The sequence below is a fragment of the Cervus elaphus genome, chromosome 28 (assembly GCF_910594005.1).
Source record: "Cervus elaphus chromosome 28, mCerEla1.1, whole genome shotgun sequence".
NCBI lineage: Eukaryota > Metazoa > Chordata > Mammalia > Artiodactyla > Cervidae > Cervus > Cervus elaphus.
Genome location: NC_057842.1, coordinates 28261298 through 28281345, shown reverse-complemented (window position 1 = coordinate 28281345; position 20048 = coordinate 28261298). Strand labels below are relative to the sequence as shown.

Sequence of the window (20048 nt, the reverse complement as noted above, 5' to 3'; positions counted from 1 at the left end):
AGCCTTAGGTACCTTCTTGGTTGTATTATATTACTTTATATGTTACCTCATTTTCTTGGATTCTTAGAAATCCTCAAGTAGAGACAACAGTAGTGGCATAACCAAGTACTGGATTGGCCAAAAAGTTCATTTGGGTTTTACCAAATTTGGTTAATTTGGGTTTTGCATCTGGGAAAAACCCAGATGAACTTTTTGGCCAACTGAATCATAACATCTGGTTGTTGAGCTCTTACTGAGAGCCAGACACAGGTTGTGTTTAATAGTACAAGTAAGCTTTCTTTGAACTACTTAATTTAACCATCAAAAAAACCCCATCTGAGGCCGTTTTTTTCCTTGCACAGACAAGGAACTTGAGGTTGAGATTTAGTAACTTGCCTAAAAATCCCACGGACAAGGAGCCTGGCAGACTACAGTCCACAGGGTTGCAAAGAGTCAGACACAACTGGGGGACTAAACAACAATAACGACTGAGGATGCATACCTAATAAAGATAATGAGTATTCACACGTAGATGTTTCTAGCCCACAGACAGAGCTTATTCCATGGCAACAGCCCATTCTCTGAGTCTGGAGATGGCAAGAGTCACGTTTAGGCAGTCAGGGAAAAAACAGCCAAGACTCTGAAGGTGAGAACGGTACAAGGACAAAGATGCAGTGGAACAGCCAAGAACAAGAACTCAGAGAAGGTTCCCTGAGGGCCACAGAGCAGCTCTGCCTTGATAAAGAAGGGGATTGGGGCTGCAATGCAGCAATTCACTGTGATAGCTGGACTCAGGAGAAGGAGTGAACCTCTGAACAAGATGTAGTGAAATTTTGTCATAGTTGCAGATGTTTCATTTTTTTTAATTAAAAAGTTGGCTCGTAATTACAAAGTAATATATCCTTCTTGTACAAAAAAAAAAAATCAGCACCAAATTATGTAAGTGTAAAGGGACATGAATTTGAGCAAACTCCAGGAGGTAGTGAAGGACAGGGAAGCCTGGTGTGCCGCAGTCCATGAGGTCGCAAAGAGTCAGACACAACTGAGTGACTGAACAACAGAAGTCAAGAGTTGCCCCTCTTTTTTCCTTCCTCATTGACCCACCATTTTCCCATATCTATATATCTAAATTTCATACATATATATATATAGCTAAATGGAATATTTGTTGGTCTTGGAGGGTTTTCTTCTATTTTATTTTTTTGTTTTATTTCACAAAAATAGGGTCATACTATTACTTTGCCAGCAAAGGTCCGTCTGGTCAAGGCTATGGTTTTTCCAGTAGTCATGTTTGGATGTGAGAGTTGAACTATAAAGAAATCTGAGTGCTGAAAAATTGATGGTTTTGAACTGTGGTGTTGGAGAAGATTCTTGAGAGTCCCTTGGACTGCAAGGAGATCCAATCAGTCCATCCTAAAGGAGATCAGTCCTGGGTGTTCATTGGAAGGCCTCATGTTAAAGCTGAAACTCCAATACTTTGGCCACCTGATGTGAAGAGCTGACTCATTTGAAAAGACCCTGATGCTGGGAAGGATTGAAGGCAGGAGGAGAAGGGGACAACAGAGGATGAGATGGTTAGATGGCATCACCGACTCAATGGACATGGGTTTGGGTGGACTCCGGGAGTTGGTGATGGACAGGGAGGCCTGGCGTGCTGCAATCCATGGGGTCTCAGAGTCAGACACGACTGAGTGACTGAACTGAACTGAAGCGATCATACTGTTCTATGACTTTTTAAAGGAAATAATAACATATCTGCATCTTTTATGTTAGTACTCTTATTTCCCTATGGAAGAAATTTTGAGGAGAATTACTTGTATTAAAGAAGACTGTGTTGGGGGATGGGCGAAATGGGTGAAGGTTGTCAAAAAGGTACAAACTTTCAGTTATAAAGTAAGTTTTATGGATATAATGTATAGCCTGGTAACTATAGTTAATAGTACTCTATTGTATATCTGCAAGTTACTAAGTGAGTAGATCTTAAAAGTTCTTATCACAGTAAAAAAATTTGTAGTTATACATGCTGATAGATGATAACTAGACATTATGGTAGTCATTTCACTAAATATATCTACTGAGTCATTATGTTGTACACCTGAAACTTATATATCAATTATATCCCAATTTAAAAAATGCACAGGGTTATTCCATGTGGTTTGGGAGGTCACAACTTGGACCTGTCCTGCTTGAATACTTTCAGTGACAGGGAGTTCCCTTCTTTGTGATGCAGCCAGTTCCATTATTAGATTGCTCTGTTAGACAGTTACCCTGACCTAATGTTTATTTCTCTGTAACTTCCTATAGCTCATTACTATGTTCTCTGGAGTTACACAGACCAGATCTTATTCCCTCTTCACCTGTAGCTAGATGAAATGAGACACCAAAAGTTTTGCTTAAGAAAATTTAAAAAATGAAAGAAGTAAAAAAAGTAAAAGAAAAAAAAATTATATTGCTTCCATGGCTGGTCAATTTTCTCATTTTCTACTTTTCTTCATGGAGCTATTAGCTCCAAACTGTAGACCAGAGCCTCTTTGCCTTTAAACGTTTTTTAGTTTTATTTTTGTTGTTGTTTTTAAACATCCTTTGTATACAAAGGGTGTTCTTTCTTGACCTCTGGATTTTTCCAGGGCTGAAGGCGCTATCATGGAAGGGAGATATCATCAGATATGACGGAGCACAGGGAAGTGCAGACTCTTAGGAAGGTTTAGTTTGGATTTAAGAGTTTTTTTTTAACCTCAAAAATAGCGTTAGCACATTTCCTAAATCTCAGCCAACTGTTAGAGCGAGACAGACCTTGAAAATCATGTCAACCTCTTGCTTTTGTTTACCTTAGAAGTCCTAGAGAGTTTATCTTATTTCCAAAGAGGGTCATGACTGATTATGAGACAGCCAAGCCCAGAACCTAACTCTTTCCTTCCCGTGAGCATGTTTGTCCATATCAGCCTACTAGATTGCCACACCATTCTTCCCCAAGTAGTTCTGAGAATTTCCAAAGTCCAGTGGATTTTAAAGTCACAGTATATATACATTTGCCATAGAATACTTTCAGGAGAGAGCTTAGAGGTCCTGTGGCCGTTGTGAATTCCTGTTCCACAACTTAACTAAGCCCTGTGACCTTGCAAAATGGCCCTAATTTTTCTCAGCTGTCCTTTTCTTATCTGTAACACGGAGATAAGACTGCCTACCTCCCTGGACTTTTATGAGGATAGGATAATATTTGGAAAGTGTGTAGCATAGTGCCTGATTCATTAGTCAGCTCAATAGCAGTTGCTGTTAGAAAAAAAGTTCTTTCAAACTTTTCATGATAATCTTTTTTAAAATGTAAACTCAGTTTTTAAAATCTAATAATATATGAGTTAAATTATTGTAGGAAGGAGACTTCAAAGACTAAATATTTAAAAACATTTTTGACTAGCTATTGTACATGGTTTAAAATCTAAAATATAAAAAAGGGAAATTAATTTTTTTTTACTCTATCTTTCCCTACAACTTTTACCTTTCTTTTGCTAGAAAGTCACTTTATCATATTTTTTGTTGTACCTTGTAGATCTTGTATTCCATGCATATACTCAATAAGCTTTAAATATGAAAACATTTCTATCTTCACTCTTTGCTAATAGGGTTGTTTTTTGTTTTGCTTTGTTTTGTTTTGCCGTACCTGTGGCTTGCAGGATCTTAGTTCCTTGACCAGGGATTGAACCTGCAGTGAAAGGGCAGAGTCCTAACCACTGAATCGCCAGGGAATTCCCATGTTGAGGTTTTAAAATATGGCTCTTATAACTGAAAAACTGAATTTAAATTTCTTTATTTAAAATTTTACTCTATTTTGTCTAAGTAAGAGTCATAGAGAACCACTAATTTAAAATTAATGAAAGAAATCTATTTTATATATTTTAAATTATATATGGCTAATATATTTTCTTTTTAAGTATCTAGATAAAGAGAGGAGGCTTTCCTGGTTCCTCACAGTGAAGAATCTGCCTGCAATGCGGGAGATCTGGGTTTGATTCCTGGGTCGAGAATATCTTCTGTAGAAAGGAGTGGCAACCAACTCCAGTATTCTTGCCTGGAGAATTCCATGGACAGAGGAGCCTAGTGGGCTACAGTTCACGGGGTCACAAACAGTCGGACATGATTGAAGCAACTTAGAATACCATAATATCAAATAAACATTTTTGTACTTAGATTTAATAAAAAAAATTTTTAAAAATCAATGCTGTATGTACAATAGCCCTCAACTTTTGGAAATAGTAATTTGGTGATAAAAGGCTCTTTCATGACTTTTCACATTTATTTCTCATATTTCTCTAAGTTGGGCTGTATTACAGAGGAAGAAACTAAAGAATTGAGCAAGGTAGTAATTTACCAACAGATCAAGAGATGAGAGCTTATTTTTGAGAACACATTGCTAATCAGAGCTGTAAAATGGCATATTTGTAGGAGAGCAAATCTCAAACAAATCAGAACATAACCTCATTTCTCCACTTATTTATTCAAGAAGTATTTATTGACTAGCTAATGTGTACCATGCGTAGACCCTGGGAATATGGCATTTAATAAAACCTGGACAAACCCCTGCCCTCATGAAACTTTCGCTCTATTGCAAATGAAAGCCTCCTCTCTCCACTTGGTGGCTTTTTGTGTTGCATTCCACTGGAAGTCGGCGAACAGCAGAGGAGACCTCTTGCAGAGACAAAGAAAGGAACTTGACTTTGATGGCTGCCTGTGCTCTGAACGTATTTCCTTTAGTAAAGGAAAAAGCTTCGGAGGAAAACAGTTTTTACTGAGCTACTAAAAATGCTTTCTTTCACAGTATCACTTTATTTCTTTAGCTCTGGGTTAGGATATGAGTAGGGAAAAAATGAGGTGTGCATATGTCTTACAGGTGCACACAATTTTAATGTAAAAAGAGCCAAGATACTCCAACAAAGCCCTTCAATATTCCTTTTTAAAAAAGATTGTAGTTAATTTACAATGTTGTGTTAGTTTCAGGTGTACAACAAAGTGATTCAGTTATACATACAAATAATTTTTCAGATTCTTTTCCATTTTAGATTATCATAAGATATTGAGTAGAGTTCCTTGTGCTATACAGTAGGTCATTTTCTATGTAGTCCTTTAATACTCCTTTATGGAAAGGTACATAGAAGAAGCTCAGAATCCTGACGGTAAGCCATAGTGCCTGAATCATTCCTCTGCCCTTGGGGAAAGTCTGACTAGTGTAATCGCCCCTACTTTCCTTTTCTCCCCCAAGCAGTGATTGCTTCTCAGTGTTAGCATTTCATCTTAGAGTTCCTTTTTTTTACTTTGCTGCATTTTCAAAATTTACTAGTATGAACATGTATTATTTTTGTAATAAAACAAAGAATAAATTATATTGTAAAAAAGCAGTTCAGTCAGATAATGAAGGCCTGAAATCATTCCATGGGGGCAGAGACCAAGAGGAGGAGGTGAACTTGAGGAGAGACTCAGGAAACAGAATTGACAGGCCTAGGTTACAGCAGTGACAGGAGATTTAGAAATAAACAATCGTTTTATGTCACTGTGGCCTTTTATTTGCTTATTTTTTTAAGACAAATAGAGCATTACAAGAGGTTTTTTGTTTTTTAGGGTTTTTTTTTTCCCCCTACATTCATAGCCATTAAATGTTAAACATGTTTCATTATTTTCAACCACCTATCTGTTTAAGATAATTTTCCAGGTAATTTTTTTAGTCCACCATGTAAATGTGTACATTTGGGGTCATTGAAAAAGCTTTGGTGAAATAAAGGGAGTTTATTTTCTTGTAGAACTTTTTGTTTCCAGTTTACCTTAATTTAGTGATAACAGAACCCTTCTGTGGGAATGTCTTGCAGTGATATTGATTTGAAGAACAAAAGGAAAGGCCTCAAAGATAAAAAGTCCTGAAAAGGAATGTTTGAAGAGCATTAACTATACCACGTTTCTCAGATTGGCAATTATTCCCCCTTCAGTTCAGTTCAGTTCAGTGGCTCAGTCATGTCCGACTCTTTGTGACCCCATGGACTGCAGCTCACCAGGCCTCCCTGTCCATCACCAACTCCCAGAGGAGAGTCACAAAGTCTCCATGTCACAAACTCATATCCATTGAGTCGGTGATGCCATCCAACCATCTCATCCTGTCGTCCCCTTCTCCCGCCTTCAGTCTTTCCCAGGATCAGGGTCTTTTCCAATGAGTCAGTTCTTCGCATCAGGTGGCCAAAGTATTGGAGTTTCAGCTTCAGCATCAGTCCTTCCAATGAATACCCAGACTGATCTCCTTTAGGATGGACTAGTTGGATCTCCTTACAGTCCAAGGGACTCTCAAGAGTCTTCTCCAACAGCATGGTTCAAAAGCATCAATTCTTTGGTGCTCAGCTTTCTTTATAGTTCAACTCTCACATCCATACACGACTACTGGAAAAACCATAGCCTTGACTAGACGGACCTTTGTTGGCAAAGTAATGTCTCTGCTTTTTAATATGCTGTCTAGGTTGGTCGTAACTTTTCTTCCAAGGAACAAGCATCTTTTAATTTCATGGCTGTAGTCACCATCTGCAGTGATTTTGGAGCCCTCCAAAATAAAGTCAGCCACTGTTTCCACTGTTTACCCATCTAATTGCCATGAGGTGATGGGACTGGATGCCATGATCTTAGTTTTCTGAACGTTGAGTTTTAAGCCAACTTTTTCTTTTTTTTCATTTATTTTTATTAGTTGGAGGCTAATTACTTTACAGTATTGTAGTGGGTTTTGTCATACATTGACATGAATCAGCCATGGATTTACATGTATTCCCCATCCAGATCCTCCCTCCCACCTTCTTCTCTACCCAATCCCTCTGGGCCTTCCCAATGCACCAGGCCCGAGCACTTGTCTCATGCATCCAACCTGGGCTGGTGATCTGTTTCACTATAGATAATATACATGTTTTGATGCTGTTCTCTCGAAACATCCCACCCTCGCCTTCTCCCACAGAGTCCAAAAGTCTGTTCTGTACATCTGTGTCTCTTTTTCTGTTTTGCATATAGGGTTATTATTACCATCTTTCTAAATTCCATATATATTTGTTAGTATGCTGTAAAGTTCTTTATCTTTCTGGCTTACTTCACTCTGTATAATGGGCTTCAGTTTCATCCATATCATTAGAACTGATTCAAATGAATTCTTTTTAATGGCTGAGTAATATTCCATGGTGTATATGTACCACAGCTTCCTTATCCATTCTTCTGCTGATGGGCATCTAGGTTGCTTCCATGTCCTGGCTGTTATAAACAGTGCTGTGATGAACACTGGGGTGCACATGTCTCTTTCAGATCTGGTTTCCTCGGTGTGTATGCCCAGAAGTGGGATTGCTGGGTCATATGGCAGTTCTATTTCCAGTTTTTTAAGAAATCTCCACACTGTTCTCCATAGCGGCTGTACTAGTTTGCATTCCCACCAACAGTGTAAGAGGATTCCCTTTTCTCCACACCCTCTCCAGCATTTATTGCTTGTAGACTTTTGGATAGCAGCCATCTTGACTGGCATGTAATGGTACCTCATTGTGGTTTTAATTTGCATTTCTCTGATAATGAGTGATGTTGAGCATCTTTTCATGTGTTTGTTAGCCATCTGTATGGCTTCTTTGGAGAAATGTCTGTTTAGTTCTTTGGCCCATTTTTTGATTGGGTCATTTATTTCTCTGGAACTGAGCTGCAGGAGTTGCTTGTATATTTTTGAGATTAATCCTTGGTCTGTTGCTTCGTTCGCTATTATTTTCTCCCAATCTGAGGGCTGTCTTTTCACCTTGCTTATAGTTTCCTTTGTTGTGCAAAAGCTTTTAAGTTTCATTTGGTCCCATTTGTTTATTTTTGCTTTTATTTCCAATATTCTGGGAGGTGGGTCATAGAGGATCCTGCTGTGATTTATGTTGGAGAGTGTTTTGCCTATGTTCTCCTCTAGGAGTTTTATAGTTTCTGGTCTTACATTTAGATCTTTAATCCATTTTGAGTTTATTTTTGTGTATGGTGTTAGAAAGTGTTCTAGTTTCATTCTTTTACAAGTGGTTGACCAGTTTTCCCAGCACCACTTGTTAAAGAGGTTGTCTTTTTTCCATTGTATATCCTTGCCTCCTTTGTCGAAGATAAGGTGTCCATAGGTTTGTGGATTTATCTCTGGGCTTTCTATTCTGTTCCATTGATCTATATTTCTGTCTTTGTGCCAGTACCATACTGTCTTGATGACTGTGGCTTTGTAGTAGAGTCTGAAGTCAGGCAGGTTGATTCCTCCAGTTCCATTCTTCTTTCTCAGGATTACTTTGGCTATTCGAGGTTTTTTGTATTTCCATACAAATTGTGAAATTATTTTTTCTAGTTCTGTGAAAAATACTGTTGGTAGCTTAATAGGGATTGCATTGAATCTATAGATTGCTTTAGGTAGAATAGCCATTTTGACAATATTGATTCTTCCAATCCATGAACACGGTATGTTTCTCCATCTGTTTGTGTCCTCTTTGATTTCTTTCATCAGTGTTTTATAGTTTTCTATGTATAGGTCTTTTGTTTCTTTAGGTAGATATACTCCTAAGTATTTTATTCTTTTTGTTGCAATGGTGAATGGTATTGTTTCCTTCATTTCTCTTACTGTTTTCTCATTGTTAGTGTATAGGAATGCAAGGGATTTCTGTGTGTTAATTTTATATCCTGCAACTTTACTATATTTGTTGATTAGCTCTAGTAATTTTCTGGTAGAGTTTTTAGGGTTTTCTATGTAGAGGATCATGTCATCTGCAAACAGTGAGAGTTTCACTTCTTCTTTTCCTATCTGGATTCCTTTAACTTCTTTTTCTGCTCTGATTGCTGTGGCCAAAACTTCCAAAACTATGTTGAATAGTAGTGGTGAGAGTGGGCACCCTTGTCTTGTTCCTCATTTTAGGGGAAATGCTTTCAATTTTTCACCATTGAGGGTGACGCTTGCTGTGGGTTTGTCATATATAGCTTTTATTATGTTGAGGTATGTTCCTTCTATTCCTGCTTTCTGGAGAGTTTTAATCATAAATGGGTGTTGAATTTTGTCAAAGGCTTTCTCTGCATCTATTGAGATAATCATATGGTTTTTATCTTTCAATTTGTTAATGTGGTGTATTACATTGATTGATTTGCGGATATTAAAGAATCCTTGCATTCCTGGGATAAAGCCCACTTGGTCATGGTGTATGATTTTTTTAATATGTTGTTGGATTCTGTTTGCTAGAATTTCGTTAAGGATTTTTGCATCTATGTTCATCAGTGATATTGGCCTGTAGTTTTCTTTTTTTGTGGCATCTTTGTCTGGGTTTGGAATTAGGGTGATGCTGGCCTCATAGAATGAGTTTGGAAGTTTACCTTCTGCAATTTTCTGGAAGAGTTTGAGTAAGATAGGTGTTAGCTCTTCTCTAAATTTTTGGTAGAATTCAGCTGTGAAGCCATCTGGTCCTTGGCTTTTGTTTGCTGGAAGATTTCTGATTACGTTTCGATTTCCTTGCTTGTGATGGGTCTGTTAAGATCTGTTTCTTCCTGGTTCAGTTTTGGAAAGTTATACTTTTCTAAGAATTTGTCCATTTCATCCAAGATGTCCATTTTATTGGCATAGAGCTGCTGGTAGTAGTCTCTTATGATCCTTTGTATTTCAGTGTTGTCTGTTGTGATCTCTCCATTTTCATTTCTAATTTTGTTAATTTGGTTCTTCTCCCTTTGTTTCTTAATGAGTCTTGCTAATGGTTTGTCAACTTTGTTTATTTTTTCAAAAAACCAGCTTTTAGCTTTGTTAATTTTTGCTATGGTCTCTTTAGTTTCTTTTGCATTTATTTCTGCCCTAATTTTTAAGATTTCTTTCCTTCTACTAACCCTGGGGTTCTTCATTTCTTCCTTCTCTAGTTGCTTTAGGTGTAGAGTTAGGTTATTTATTTGGCTTTTTTCTTGTTTCTTGATGTGAGCCTGTAATGCTATGAACCTTCCCCTTAGCACTGGTTTTACAGTGTCCCATAGGTTTTGGGTTGTTGTGTTTTCATTTTCATTTGTTTCTATGCATATTTTGATTTCTTTTTTGATTTCTTCTATGATGTGTTGGTTATTCAGAAGCGTGTTATTTAGCCTCCATATGTTTGAATTTTTAACAATTTTTTTCCTGTAATTGAGATCTAATCTTACTGCACTGTGGTCAGAAAAGATGACTGGAATGATTTCAATGTTTTGAATTTACCAAGACTAGATTTATGGCCCAGGATGTGATCTATTCTGGAGAAGGTTCTGTGTGCACTTGAGAAAAAGGTGAAGTTGACTGTTTTGGGGTGAAATGTCCTATAGATATCAATTAGGTCTAGCTGGTCCATTGTGTCATTTAAGGTTTGTGTTTCCTTGTTAATTTTCTGTTTAGTTGATCTATCCATAGTTGTGAGTGGGGTATTAAAGTCTCCCACTATTATTGTGTTACTATTAATTTCCTCTTTCATACTCGTTAGCATTTGCCGTACATATTGCGGTGCTCCTATGTTGGGTGCATATATATTTATAATTGTTATATCTTCTTCTTGGATTGATCCTTTGATCATTATGTAGTGTCCTTCTTTGTCTCTTTTCACAGCCTTTATTTTAAAGTCTATTTTATCTGATATGAGTATTGCTACTCCTGCTTTCTTTCAGTCTCCGTTTGTGTGAAATATTTTTTTCCAGCCCTTCACTTTTAGTCTGTATGTGTCTCTTGTTTTGAGATGGGTCTCTTATAGACAGCATATATAGGGGTCTTGTTTTTGTATCCATTCAGCCAGTCTTTGTCTTTTAGTTGGAGCATTCAACACATTTACATTTAAGGTAATTATTGATGGGTGTGGTCCCGTTGCCATTTACTTTGTTGTTTTGGGTTCACGTTTATACAGCCTTTCTGTGTTTCCTGTCTAGAGAAGATCCTTTAGCATTTGTTGAAGAGCTGGTTTGGTGGTGCTGAATTCTCTCAGCTTTTGCTTGTCTGTAAAGCTTTTGAATTCTCCTTCATATCTGAATGAGATCCTTGCTGGGTACAATAATCTAGGTTGTAGGTTATTCTCTTCCATTACTTTAAGTATGTCCTGCCATTCCCTTCTGGCCTGGAGGGTTTCTATTGATAAATCAGCTGTTATCCTTATGGGAATCTCTTTGTGTGTTATTTGTTGTTTCTCCCTTGCTGCTTTTAATATTTGTTCTTTGTGTTTGATCTTTATTAATTTGATTAATATGTGTCTTGGGGTGTTTCGCCTTGGGTTTATCCTGTTTGGGACTCTCTGGGTTTCTTGGACTTGGGTGGCTATTTCCTTCCCCATTTTAGGGAAGTTTTCAGCTATTATCTCCTCGAGTATTTTCTCATGGCCTTTCTTTTTGTCTTCTTCTTCTGGGACTCCTGTGATTCGAATGTTGGGGTGTTTCACATTGTCCCAGAGGTCCCTGAGGTTGTCCTCATTTCTTCTGATTCTTTTTTCTTTTTTACTCTCTGCTTCATTTATTTCTACCATTTTATCTTCTACCTCACTTATCCTATCTTCTGTCTCCGTTATTCTACTCTTGGTTCCCTCCAGAGTGTTTTTGATCTCATTTTTTGCATTATTCATTTTTAAGTGACTCTTTTTTATTTCTTCTAGGTCTTTATTAAACATTTTTTGCATCTTCTCAATCTTTGTCTCCAGGCTATAAGTAACTCCATTTTGTTTTGAAGATTTTGGATCATTTTTATTATCATTATTCTAAATTCTTTTTTAGGTAGATTCCCTATCTCCTCCTCTTTTGTTTGACTTGGTGGACATTTTTCATGTTCCTTTACCTGTTGGGTATTTCTCTGCCTTTTCATCTTGTTTAGATTGCTGTGTCTGGAGTGGGCTTTCTGTATTCTGGAGGTCTGTGGTTCCTTTTAATTGTGGAGGGTTGGACGATTGGCTTGTCAAGGTTTCCTGGTTAAGGAAGCTTATGTCAGTGTTCTGGTGTGTGGAACTGGATTTCTTCTCTCTGGAGTGCAATGGAGTGCCCAGTAATGAGTTTTGAGATGGCTCTGTGTGTTACGTGTGACTTTGGGCAGCCTGTATATTGACGCTCAGGGCTGTGTTCCTGTGTTGCTGGAGAATTTGCGTGGTATGTCTTGCTCTGAAACTTATTGGCTCTTGGGTGGTGGTTGGTTTCAGTGTAGGTATGGAGGCTTTTGGATGGTCTCTTATTACTTAATGTTCCATGTAGTCAGGAGTTTTCTGGTGTTCTCAGGTTTTGGGCTTAAGTCTTCTTCCTCTGGATTTCAGTTTTATTCTTCCAGTAGACTCAAGGCTTCTCCAACTATACAGCACTGATAATAAAACTTCTAGGTTAATGGTGAAAAGATTCTCCGCCATGAGGGACACCCGGAGAGGTTCACAGAGTTACAGGGGTTTTAATCTGTTGCACCGGTCCCTTCTGAAGCGGTTCCCTTTGTTTATTTGGCTTCTGTTTGCCAGTGTCTTCAGTGCCTAATTTACGCCCTGACACAGGCGGGTGGAGGTGGTCTCTTGTTCAGATTCGCTAGTTCCATCGCTCTCCGGGGAGGGGCGGGCGCTGTTTTCCCCATCTACACTGCTCAGGCTCCCAGCTGCTCTATATGGAGCGTGCCCCGCCTTGCGTGCGGTTCCAGTTTTCGGGTATTCCACAAAAGCGCGGACTCGGTTGCGCCTGCGTTTTGTGCCTTCCCCCAGCGGGAGCGGCTCAGGCAGCCAGGCGCTTGACGGGCACACTCTCCCCGGGTGCGGCGTGCCTTCTCCCCTCCGCGGCCCCAGCCTCAGTTTCCACCCGCGCCAGTCGGGTGTGTGTACCTTGTGTTTAGCCGCGACCCTCCCGGAGGATGTCGACCATCCAGAATCTCAGGAGGTCTTTGATTAGAAACTGGAGGCCCGTTTGCAGTGCAGTAGGGGATGCTGTCTTTGGGACCGAGCCTGCCCCTTTCCCCTCCCCCCTGCCTCCGGCCTCCGGCGGGGCTGGGCGGTCCACAGCCGGCCAGCTCTTCTCTGGATTTGCTCAGACCCTTTATTCTGCAAACGGCCAGCAGTGTGTTCGGCCGGTTAATTTTCTCTCTCTCTTTTGCTATCCCACAGTTTAAGTTGGTATCTCACGAAAGCTCCCTCTGATTGTCCTCAGGGCACTCAGGCCCGGTCCTTACCCTAAGCAATGCCGCCGGCTCCTCTCCGTTCTGCCCCCACTTGCTGGTAGCAGATGCGGGCGTCTGGGGTACTTTTCTGCTGGGAGTTGCTTTTAGGCACGTAATCTGTGGGTTTTATTTATTTTTCCTCCCAGTTAGGTTGGCCTCTGAGATTCGAAAACTTCCCCCAGACCCACCAGTGCGAGGGTTTCCTGGTGTTTGGAAACTTCCTCTATTAAGACTCCCTTCCCGGGATGGGTCTCCGTCCCTAGCTCTTTTGTCTCTCTTTTTATCTTTTATATTTTGTCCTACCTCCTTTTGAAGACAGTGGGCTGCTTTTCTGGGCGCCTGATGGCCTCAGCTAACAATCAGAAGTTGTTTTGTGAAGTTTGCTCTGCGTTGAATTGTTCTTTCGATGAATTTGTAGGAGAGAAAGTGGTCTCCCCGTCTTATTCCTCCGCCATCTTGGCTCCTCCCCTTAAGCCAACTTTTTCACTCTCCTCTTTCACTTTCATCAAGAGGCTCTTTAGATCTTCTTCACTTTCTGCCATAAAGGTGGTGTCATCTGCATCTATGAGGTTATTGATATTTCTCCCGGCAATCTTGATTCCAGCTTGTGCTTCCTCTAGCCCAGTGTTTTTCATGATGTACTCTGCATATAAGTTAAATAAGCAGGGTGACAATATACAGTCTTGAAGTACTCCTTTCCCTATGTGGAACCAGTCTGTTGTTCCATGTCCAGTTCCAACTGTTGCTTCCTGACATGCTTACAGATTTCTCAAGAGGCAGGTCAGGTGGTCTGGTCTTCCCTTCTCTTGAAGAATTTCCCACAGTGTATTGTCATCCACACAGTCAAACGCTTTGGTGTAATCAATAAAGCAGAAGTAGATGTTTTTCTGGAACTCTCTTGCTTTTTTGATGATCCAGCAGATGTTGGCAATTTGATCTCTGGTTCCTCTGCCTTTTCTAAATCCAGCTTGCATATCTGGAATTTCATGGTTCATGTACTGTTGAAGTCTGGCCTGGAGAATTTTCAGCATTACTTTACTAGCGTGTGAGATGAGTGCAATTGTGCGGTAGTTTGAGCATTCTTTGGCATTGCCTTCCTTTGGGATTGGAATCAAAACTGACCTTTTCCAGTCCTGTGGCCACTGCCGAGTTTTCCAAATTTGCTGGCAGACTGAGTGCAGCATTTTCACAGCACCATCTTTGAGGATTTGAAAGAGCTCAACTGGAATTCCATCACCTCCACTAGCTTTGTTTGTAGTGATGCTTCCTAAGGCCCTCTTGATTTTGAATTCCAGGATGTCTGGCTCTAGGTGAGTGATCACACTGTCGTGATTATCTGGATTGTGAAGATCTTTTTTGTACAGTTCTTCTGTGTATTCTTGCCACCTCTTCTTAATATCTTCTGCTTCTGTTAGGTTCATACCTTTTCTGTCCTTTATTATGCCCATCTTTGCATGAAAATTTACCTTGGTATCTCTAATTTTCTTGAAGAGATCTCTTGTCTTTCCCATTCTATTGTTTTCCTCTATTTCTTTGCATGGATCACTGAGGAAGGCTTTCTTATCTCTCCTTGCTATAGTTTGGAACTCTGCATTCAAATAGGTATATCTTTCCTTTTCTCCTTTGCGTTTTGCTCTTCTTTTCACAACTATTTGTAAGGCCTTCTCAGACAGTGATTTTGCCTTTCTTTTTATTCTCCTGTAGGTAAATGTTAAAAATCTGTTTTCATGCTTTGAAGAAGGATTTTACAGTGGGCTTGCAGAACTCACAGTATGATTTCCAGTTACAAGGTCAAAATGCTCCACTCATATTTATAACCTCCAGAGAAGCAAATTCTCCTGAGTTCTGTAGTCAAAACAAAAGATGTAACTGATTGTAAAATCACCGAAGTGTTAAATTGTACTCTGTCTTCTGTTATGGAAATTTGGTATTGCTATTATGTAGCTTTTTTTTTTTTTTTGAAATAGCCATATGTTTAGCTCTATGGCTTGACAATAAAGGTCTGTATGGAAAAGGGGGAAAGTGAATATAACAATGTATCCCATTTTGTTATTTCCACCTGTGAAAAACAGTCTCTAATGAGATGTCCCCAAACAGTGCTGCTGTTCATCAAAACATGTGCCCTAGATCTGAGTGAGTTTAATTATAATGGGAACAATGAAATGAGGACATTTAGATCAATTTACAGTGGAAAAATTCAGAAGATTAAGAAGCAGCAACTATCTCAGGCTGGGAAGAACTAATTTTGGAAATCTCTTTTCTCTCCTCCCTGGAAGGAATCATTTTAGGAAGTGGGCAGTAACATTCATCTCAGGCATGTTTTTGTTAAACCAATATATCAGAACAAGATTAGCATGTCCTTCTGGATACAGAGATCAGCTGTCTGCATAGACCTCCCTAAGCAAAGAACTGATCTCTGTGTGATACCTAGGTTGTGCATGCGTGCTCAGTCATGTCCAGCTCTTTGTGACCCCTTGGACTGTAGCCCACCAGGCTCCTCTGTCCATGGGAGTCTCCAGGCAAGATACTGGAGTGAACTGCCATTTCCTTCTCCAGGGTATCTTCCCGCCCCAGGGATTGAAATTTGATCTCCTGCATTGGCAGGTGGATTCTTTTACCACTGAACCACCTGGGAAGCCACCACTCCATATTAATTTCAACGTCATACAGAAATCTTGATCAACAAATTGTTTCATTAGGAGCATTATCTGACTTACCTTTGCAAAGAGCTACATAGTGTTTTACCTGAAAAAAAAAAAGCAGTGTAGAATGTGAGGGTACAAAATAAAAAATATGTTTATTGGGTATAATTCCTTTTTTATGAGTTTCCAATTTTGTTTAGATTGTATGCTTGTTTGTTTGTTTTTTAACAAGTAAACTTAAAGAGATAACTAAACTCAGAGATGGGGAGTAGATCCATCTATGATTTTTTTTTTTTGTATCTGTGCTTTTTCTTGGGCCATATACTAATTTATTAGCCAATGAAAATCTAAGAACTTGCCTGCTCAGTGTTAAGTGAATGACAGCCTAGTTGAAATATCTGTTAGAACATGAGACTGTTATCTAAGTGTGTCGTATACCATGCCATAGTTAGTTCTCATGTCATCATATGATTGTATTTGGGTATATTCTGTTTGTGTGTGTTCTATTGTTGACATATATTATTTCAGTTCATCCTGATAAAAGATTGCATCAGATAGCCAAGCCTCAGTGAGGGACCTCTTTAGACTATTAAATTGATTTGGCCAACATTACAGAGCAAAGCAGCATAAAATCAAAATGTAGTCCCTTTCTGATCCTAGTTATCTCATTTTCCTCCCAAAGCATTTCCTCATCCATTGCCCAACATCAAATTGTGTAGATGCTCACGGGAGTAAAGGAAGGAGACTGTGTGTGAGAAAGCTGACTGTGCCTAGACAGAAGAGGGGAAAGGATCCTAATTTTTAAAATGTTTATGTGTGACCAGCCTGTCTCACACAGTGGAGGCGAAGGCCCTTACTCTTTACATTCTGGGAGGTAAAAACATTCTTAAGAAGGACTAGTGAGTACAGAGTGACATGTCAGTTAATCAGAATGATACATCAATTGGAAAATATTTTGAGTTACTGGATTTCAGTGAATTATGGTAAACCTTTTACACGTCTTTGAGGAGTGAAAGGTTAAAAATGTCAAATAAGTTAACGTTATCAGTCAGCTTTTATATTAGTAATTATACTAAGTTGATATTGTCATTATGGCATTGTCTATCCCAAGAAGTTCAGCTCTTTCTTACAACTATCATAGATATAAAGGAAAAGAATTACTCAAACGTGAACCAGCTCACACCTTGACAAACCTTTATATTCAGTGTGTGAGTCAATTATAATGGATTTGTTTTTTATAAATATGCTTGCTCATCAGTGTAAAGGTACCCTTGAGACCAGAAACACTTAAAAAAGTAACACACTAAACATGGCATGATAGTAAAGTAGCTGTACATTTTGGTAAAAAGCATACCCAATGTCTTATAGCCTATGGAAGAATCTAGTATTTCCTCAGGTCTAAAGCATTTCCCAGTGATGTTTTTGAGACATCAATATTGAAGACATAAAACAGAGGAAAGGCCACAGATCTCCATGTAAGAATTTTTAAGTGATTAAAAAAGAAAAAAATAACAGGAAAGTATAATTAACAATAATATATAAAAATAAACAAAAATGGAAAAAAATAATGTAAAGTGTTTTCAATATCAGTTAATTAGTTTCTCAAAGCCCAATAGCATGAAATTAATATAATTTCTCTTAGCAAATTATTTTTCTAATGTTTTTTGTTTTTTTTTCCTTCTCACCCTTAGATTGAAAAAGAAGAAGCAGGCCAAGCAAAATGCAGAGACAGCCTCAGCTATGGCTGCAAGGACTCATTCTGGAAAAGAAGATGCTAGTAAAGTCATTTTAGAGCAAGACAAGTGTAACATTGCTGTGGAAGAGGAGTACATTACTGATGAGAAAAAGAAGAGAAAAAGTAATCAGTTAAAGGAGATCAGGCGCACAGAACTAAAGAGATATTATAGTATTGGTGAGTATTGGTGGCAACTCAGCAGTGTTTTCATTTTAAAACTGTAGTAATTTTTAAAAGATAATTTGTAACTGGTAATAGTATATCATATTATAGTAGTGGAGTGTTAGTCGCTCAGTCGTATCCGACTCTGCGACCCCATGGACTGTAGCCCACCAGGCTCCTCTGGGCCGTGGGATTCTCCAGACAAGAATACTGGAGTGGGTTGCTGTTCCCTTCTCCAGGGTGTCTTCCCAAGTCAGGGATCGAACCTGGGTCTCCTGCATTGCAGGCAGGTTCTTTACCATCTGAGTTACCAGGGAAGTCCATATAATAATAATGTATATATAATATTATAATATGCTATATAATAATGAGAGCGAGAGGTGGAACTTGAGGACTGTAATATTTGTTACTCTTGCACATGCATGCTCAGTCGTGTCTGACTCTTTGTAACCCATGGACTGCAGCCCACCAAGCTCCTCTGTCCATGCGATTTCCCAGGCAAAAATACTGGTGTGAGTTGCCATTTTCTTCACTAAGGGATCTTCCTGACTCAGGGATCTAACCTGCATCTTCTGAGGTTCCTGCATTGAGCCAGGTGGGAAGCCTGAAACAATGGTAACAGTTTATTGAGCAGCTTCTATGTGCTGCCAGGCCTGTTTTATTGATAAAATCTTATATAAAGAGAAGTACAGTTAAATAAGATTGATGTGTCTTATTTAATCTTATCTTCCAGCATCTAACACCGTGCTTAACACATAGTGTCTGCTCATAAATATTTATTAAATAATGGTCACTTACCCTGTATGAGAAGTATTTTTCTTAATGTTTATAGACATATCCATAGAATTCTTGATAGAAATGTCTGCACAGTTTGGTATCAGCGAGGCAATAGGAAATGGAGGAGACATGGCCTGTCATCCTTAGATTAAAAAAAAGCAAAAGACCATGACGATGATGACTTGGAAGTTGCAGTTAAGAGGCCTCTTAAGATGAGTCCACAGTGATGATCATACAGTGTCTGAGGATGATCGTTGCATCTGCGGTCGTGTTAGCACCAGTGGCTTGTCTAGCGTGATGGAGGTCATGCTCTTATTTTGCTTTACCATCCCTCTCATACCTACTGATCCCATCACAGGCAAGCCTGGAGTATGTTCAGAGGTCTCCTGCATTGCAGGCAGATTCTTCACCATCTGAGTCATCAGGGAGACCCCCTAAAGAAAGGGAACCAGAGATGAAACCTGATGTGACACAGATTACGGTGTACTGGAGGTTGCGAGGCTCAGAAGACTAAGGAGGTCTCTAAGAATGAACTGCAGTCCAGTATATGAAACCTGGGCTGGTAGCAGGCACTTGGTCCACAGGGCCCCAGACTTGGTCCCAGTTAATGCCAGTTACCGGGGACAGGTCTGGTCTGTGTGTTTAATATAACTTTCTACTAGTTCTCATCAATGGCAGCCGGTGGGTTGCCACTGGGATGGTTATAAGTGAGATTTTGCTAACATTGCTCCGACAGAGGGAGGTGAGATATCTGTAGCAGGAAGCCTGTGGCTTGTAGTATTCACTGGGTTCCTGTGATTTGTGATGTATTACATAGTTTCATGGATGCTTTTAATCTGAAGCCATCCAGCATTTTATAAAAAGCTGTAACTGTAAACCTTTTGAAAAAGACTTCTGTGTGATTAATAAACTCCCTCTTGAAATTTTCAGTGTTGAGTATTATCCCAAAAAGAGAAAGAGGGGTAAGGAAAATGGCTTCTCAGCACTTTTACCGTGTACACATTGGACATTTGAAAATGTGTGGTTTTTACAGTCACACAGTTTAAAACACTGTCTTCTCATCCTACTTTAAATGCTGCTGCTTACAAAGTATTTTAAAATCTAGACATTTTGGTCTGTAGGGTTTCCCTGCAGGAAGCTGACAGAGTCCTTTCCATTGAGATTTCTCTTTTCATGATGCTCTCCTAACTTCAGCTGATGTATTAGGCTAGCTTTTTTTTTTTTTTTTTTTTTTTAGGCTAGCTTTTTAACGTGCTACACTCTGCTGTGTGTGTAGCACTTTGAAGCAATACCGTTCACTCTGTTGTTGTTCAGTTGCTAAGTTGTGTCCAACTCTTTGTTACCCCGTGAACTGCAGCACACCAGGCCTCCCTGTCCATCACCAACTCCTGGAGTTTACTCAAACTCATGTCCATTGAGTCGGTGATGCCATCCAACCATCTCATCCTCTGTTGCCCCCTTCTCCTCCTGCCCCCATCCCTCCCAGCTTCAGGGTCTTTTCCAGTGAGTTGGCTTTTCACATCAGGTGGCCAAAGTATTGCAGCTTCACCTTCAGTATCTGTCCTTCCATTAAATATTCAGGGTTGATTTCCTTTAGGATTGACTGGTT

At 39.3% G+C, this 20048-nt stretch overlaps 1 protein-coding gene across 6 annotated transcripts in view; it reads left to right on the top strand.

The window, feature by feature from the left end:
- NCOA7 (nuclear receptor coactivator 7) overlaps nt 1-20048 on the top strand; it is a 156587-nt gene that overhangs the window by 62309 nt on the left and 74230 nt on the right. For all 6 annotated transcript variants that reach the window (XM_043889875.1, XM_043889872.1, XM_043889876.1 and 3 more), the window contains one exon: nt 17457-17677. In XM_043889875.1, the coding sequence (XP_043745810.1) occupies nt 17457-17677 (221 nt within the window). The remainder of the gene's footprint in view (nt 1-17456; nt 17678-20048) is intronic.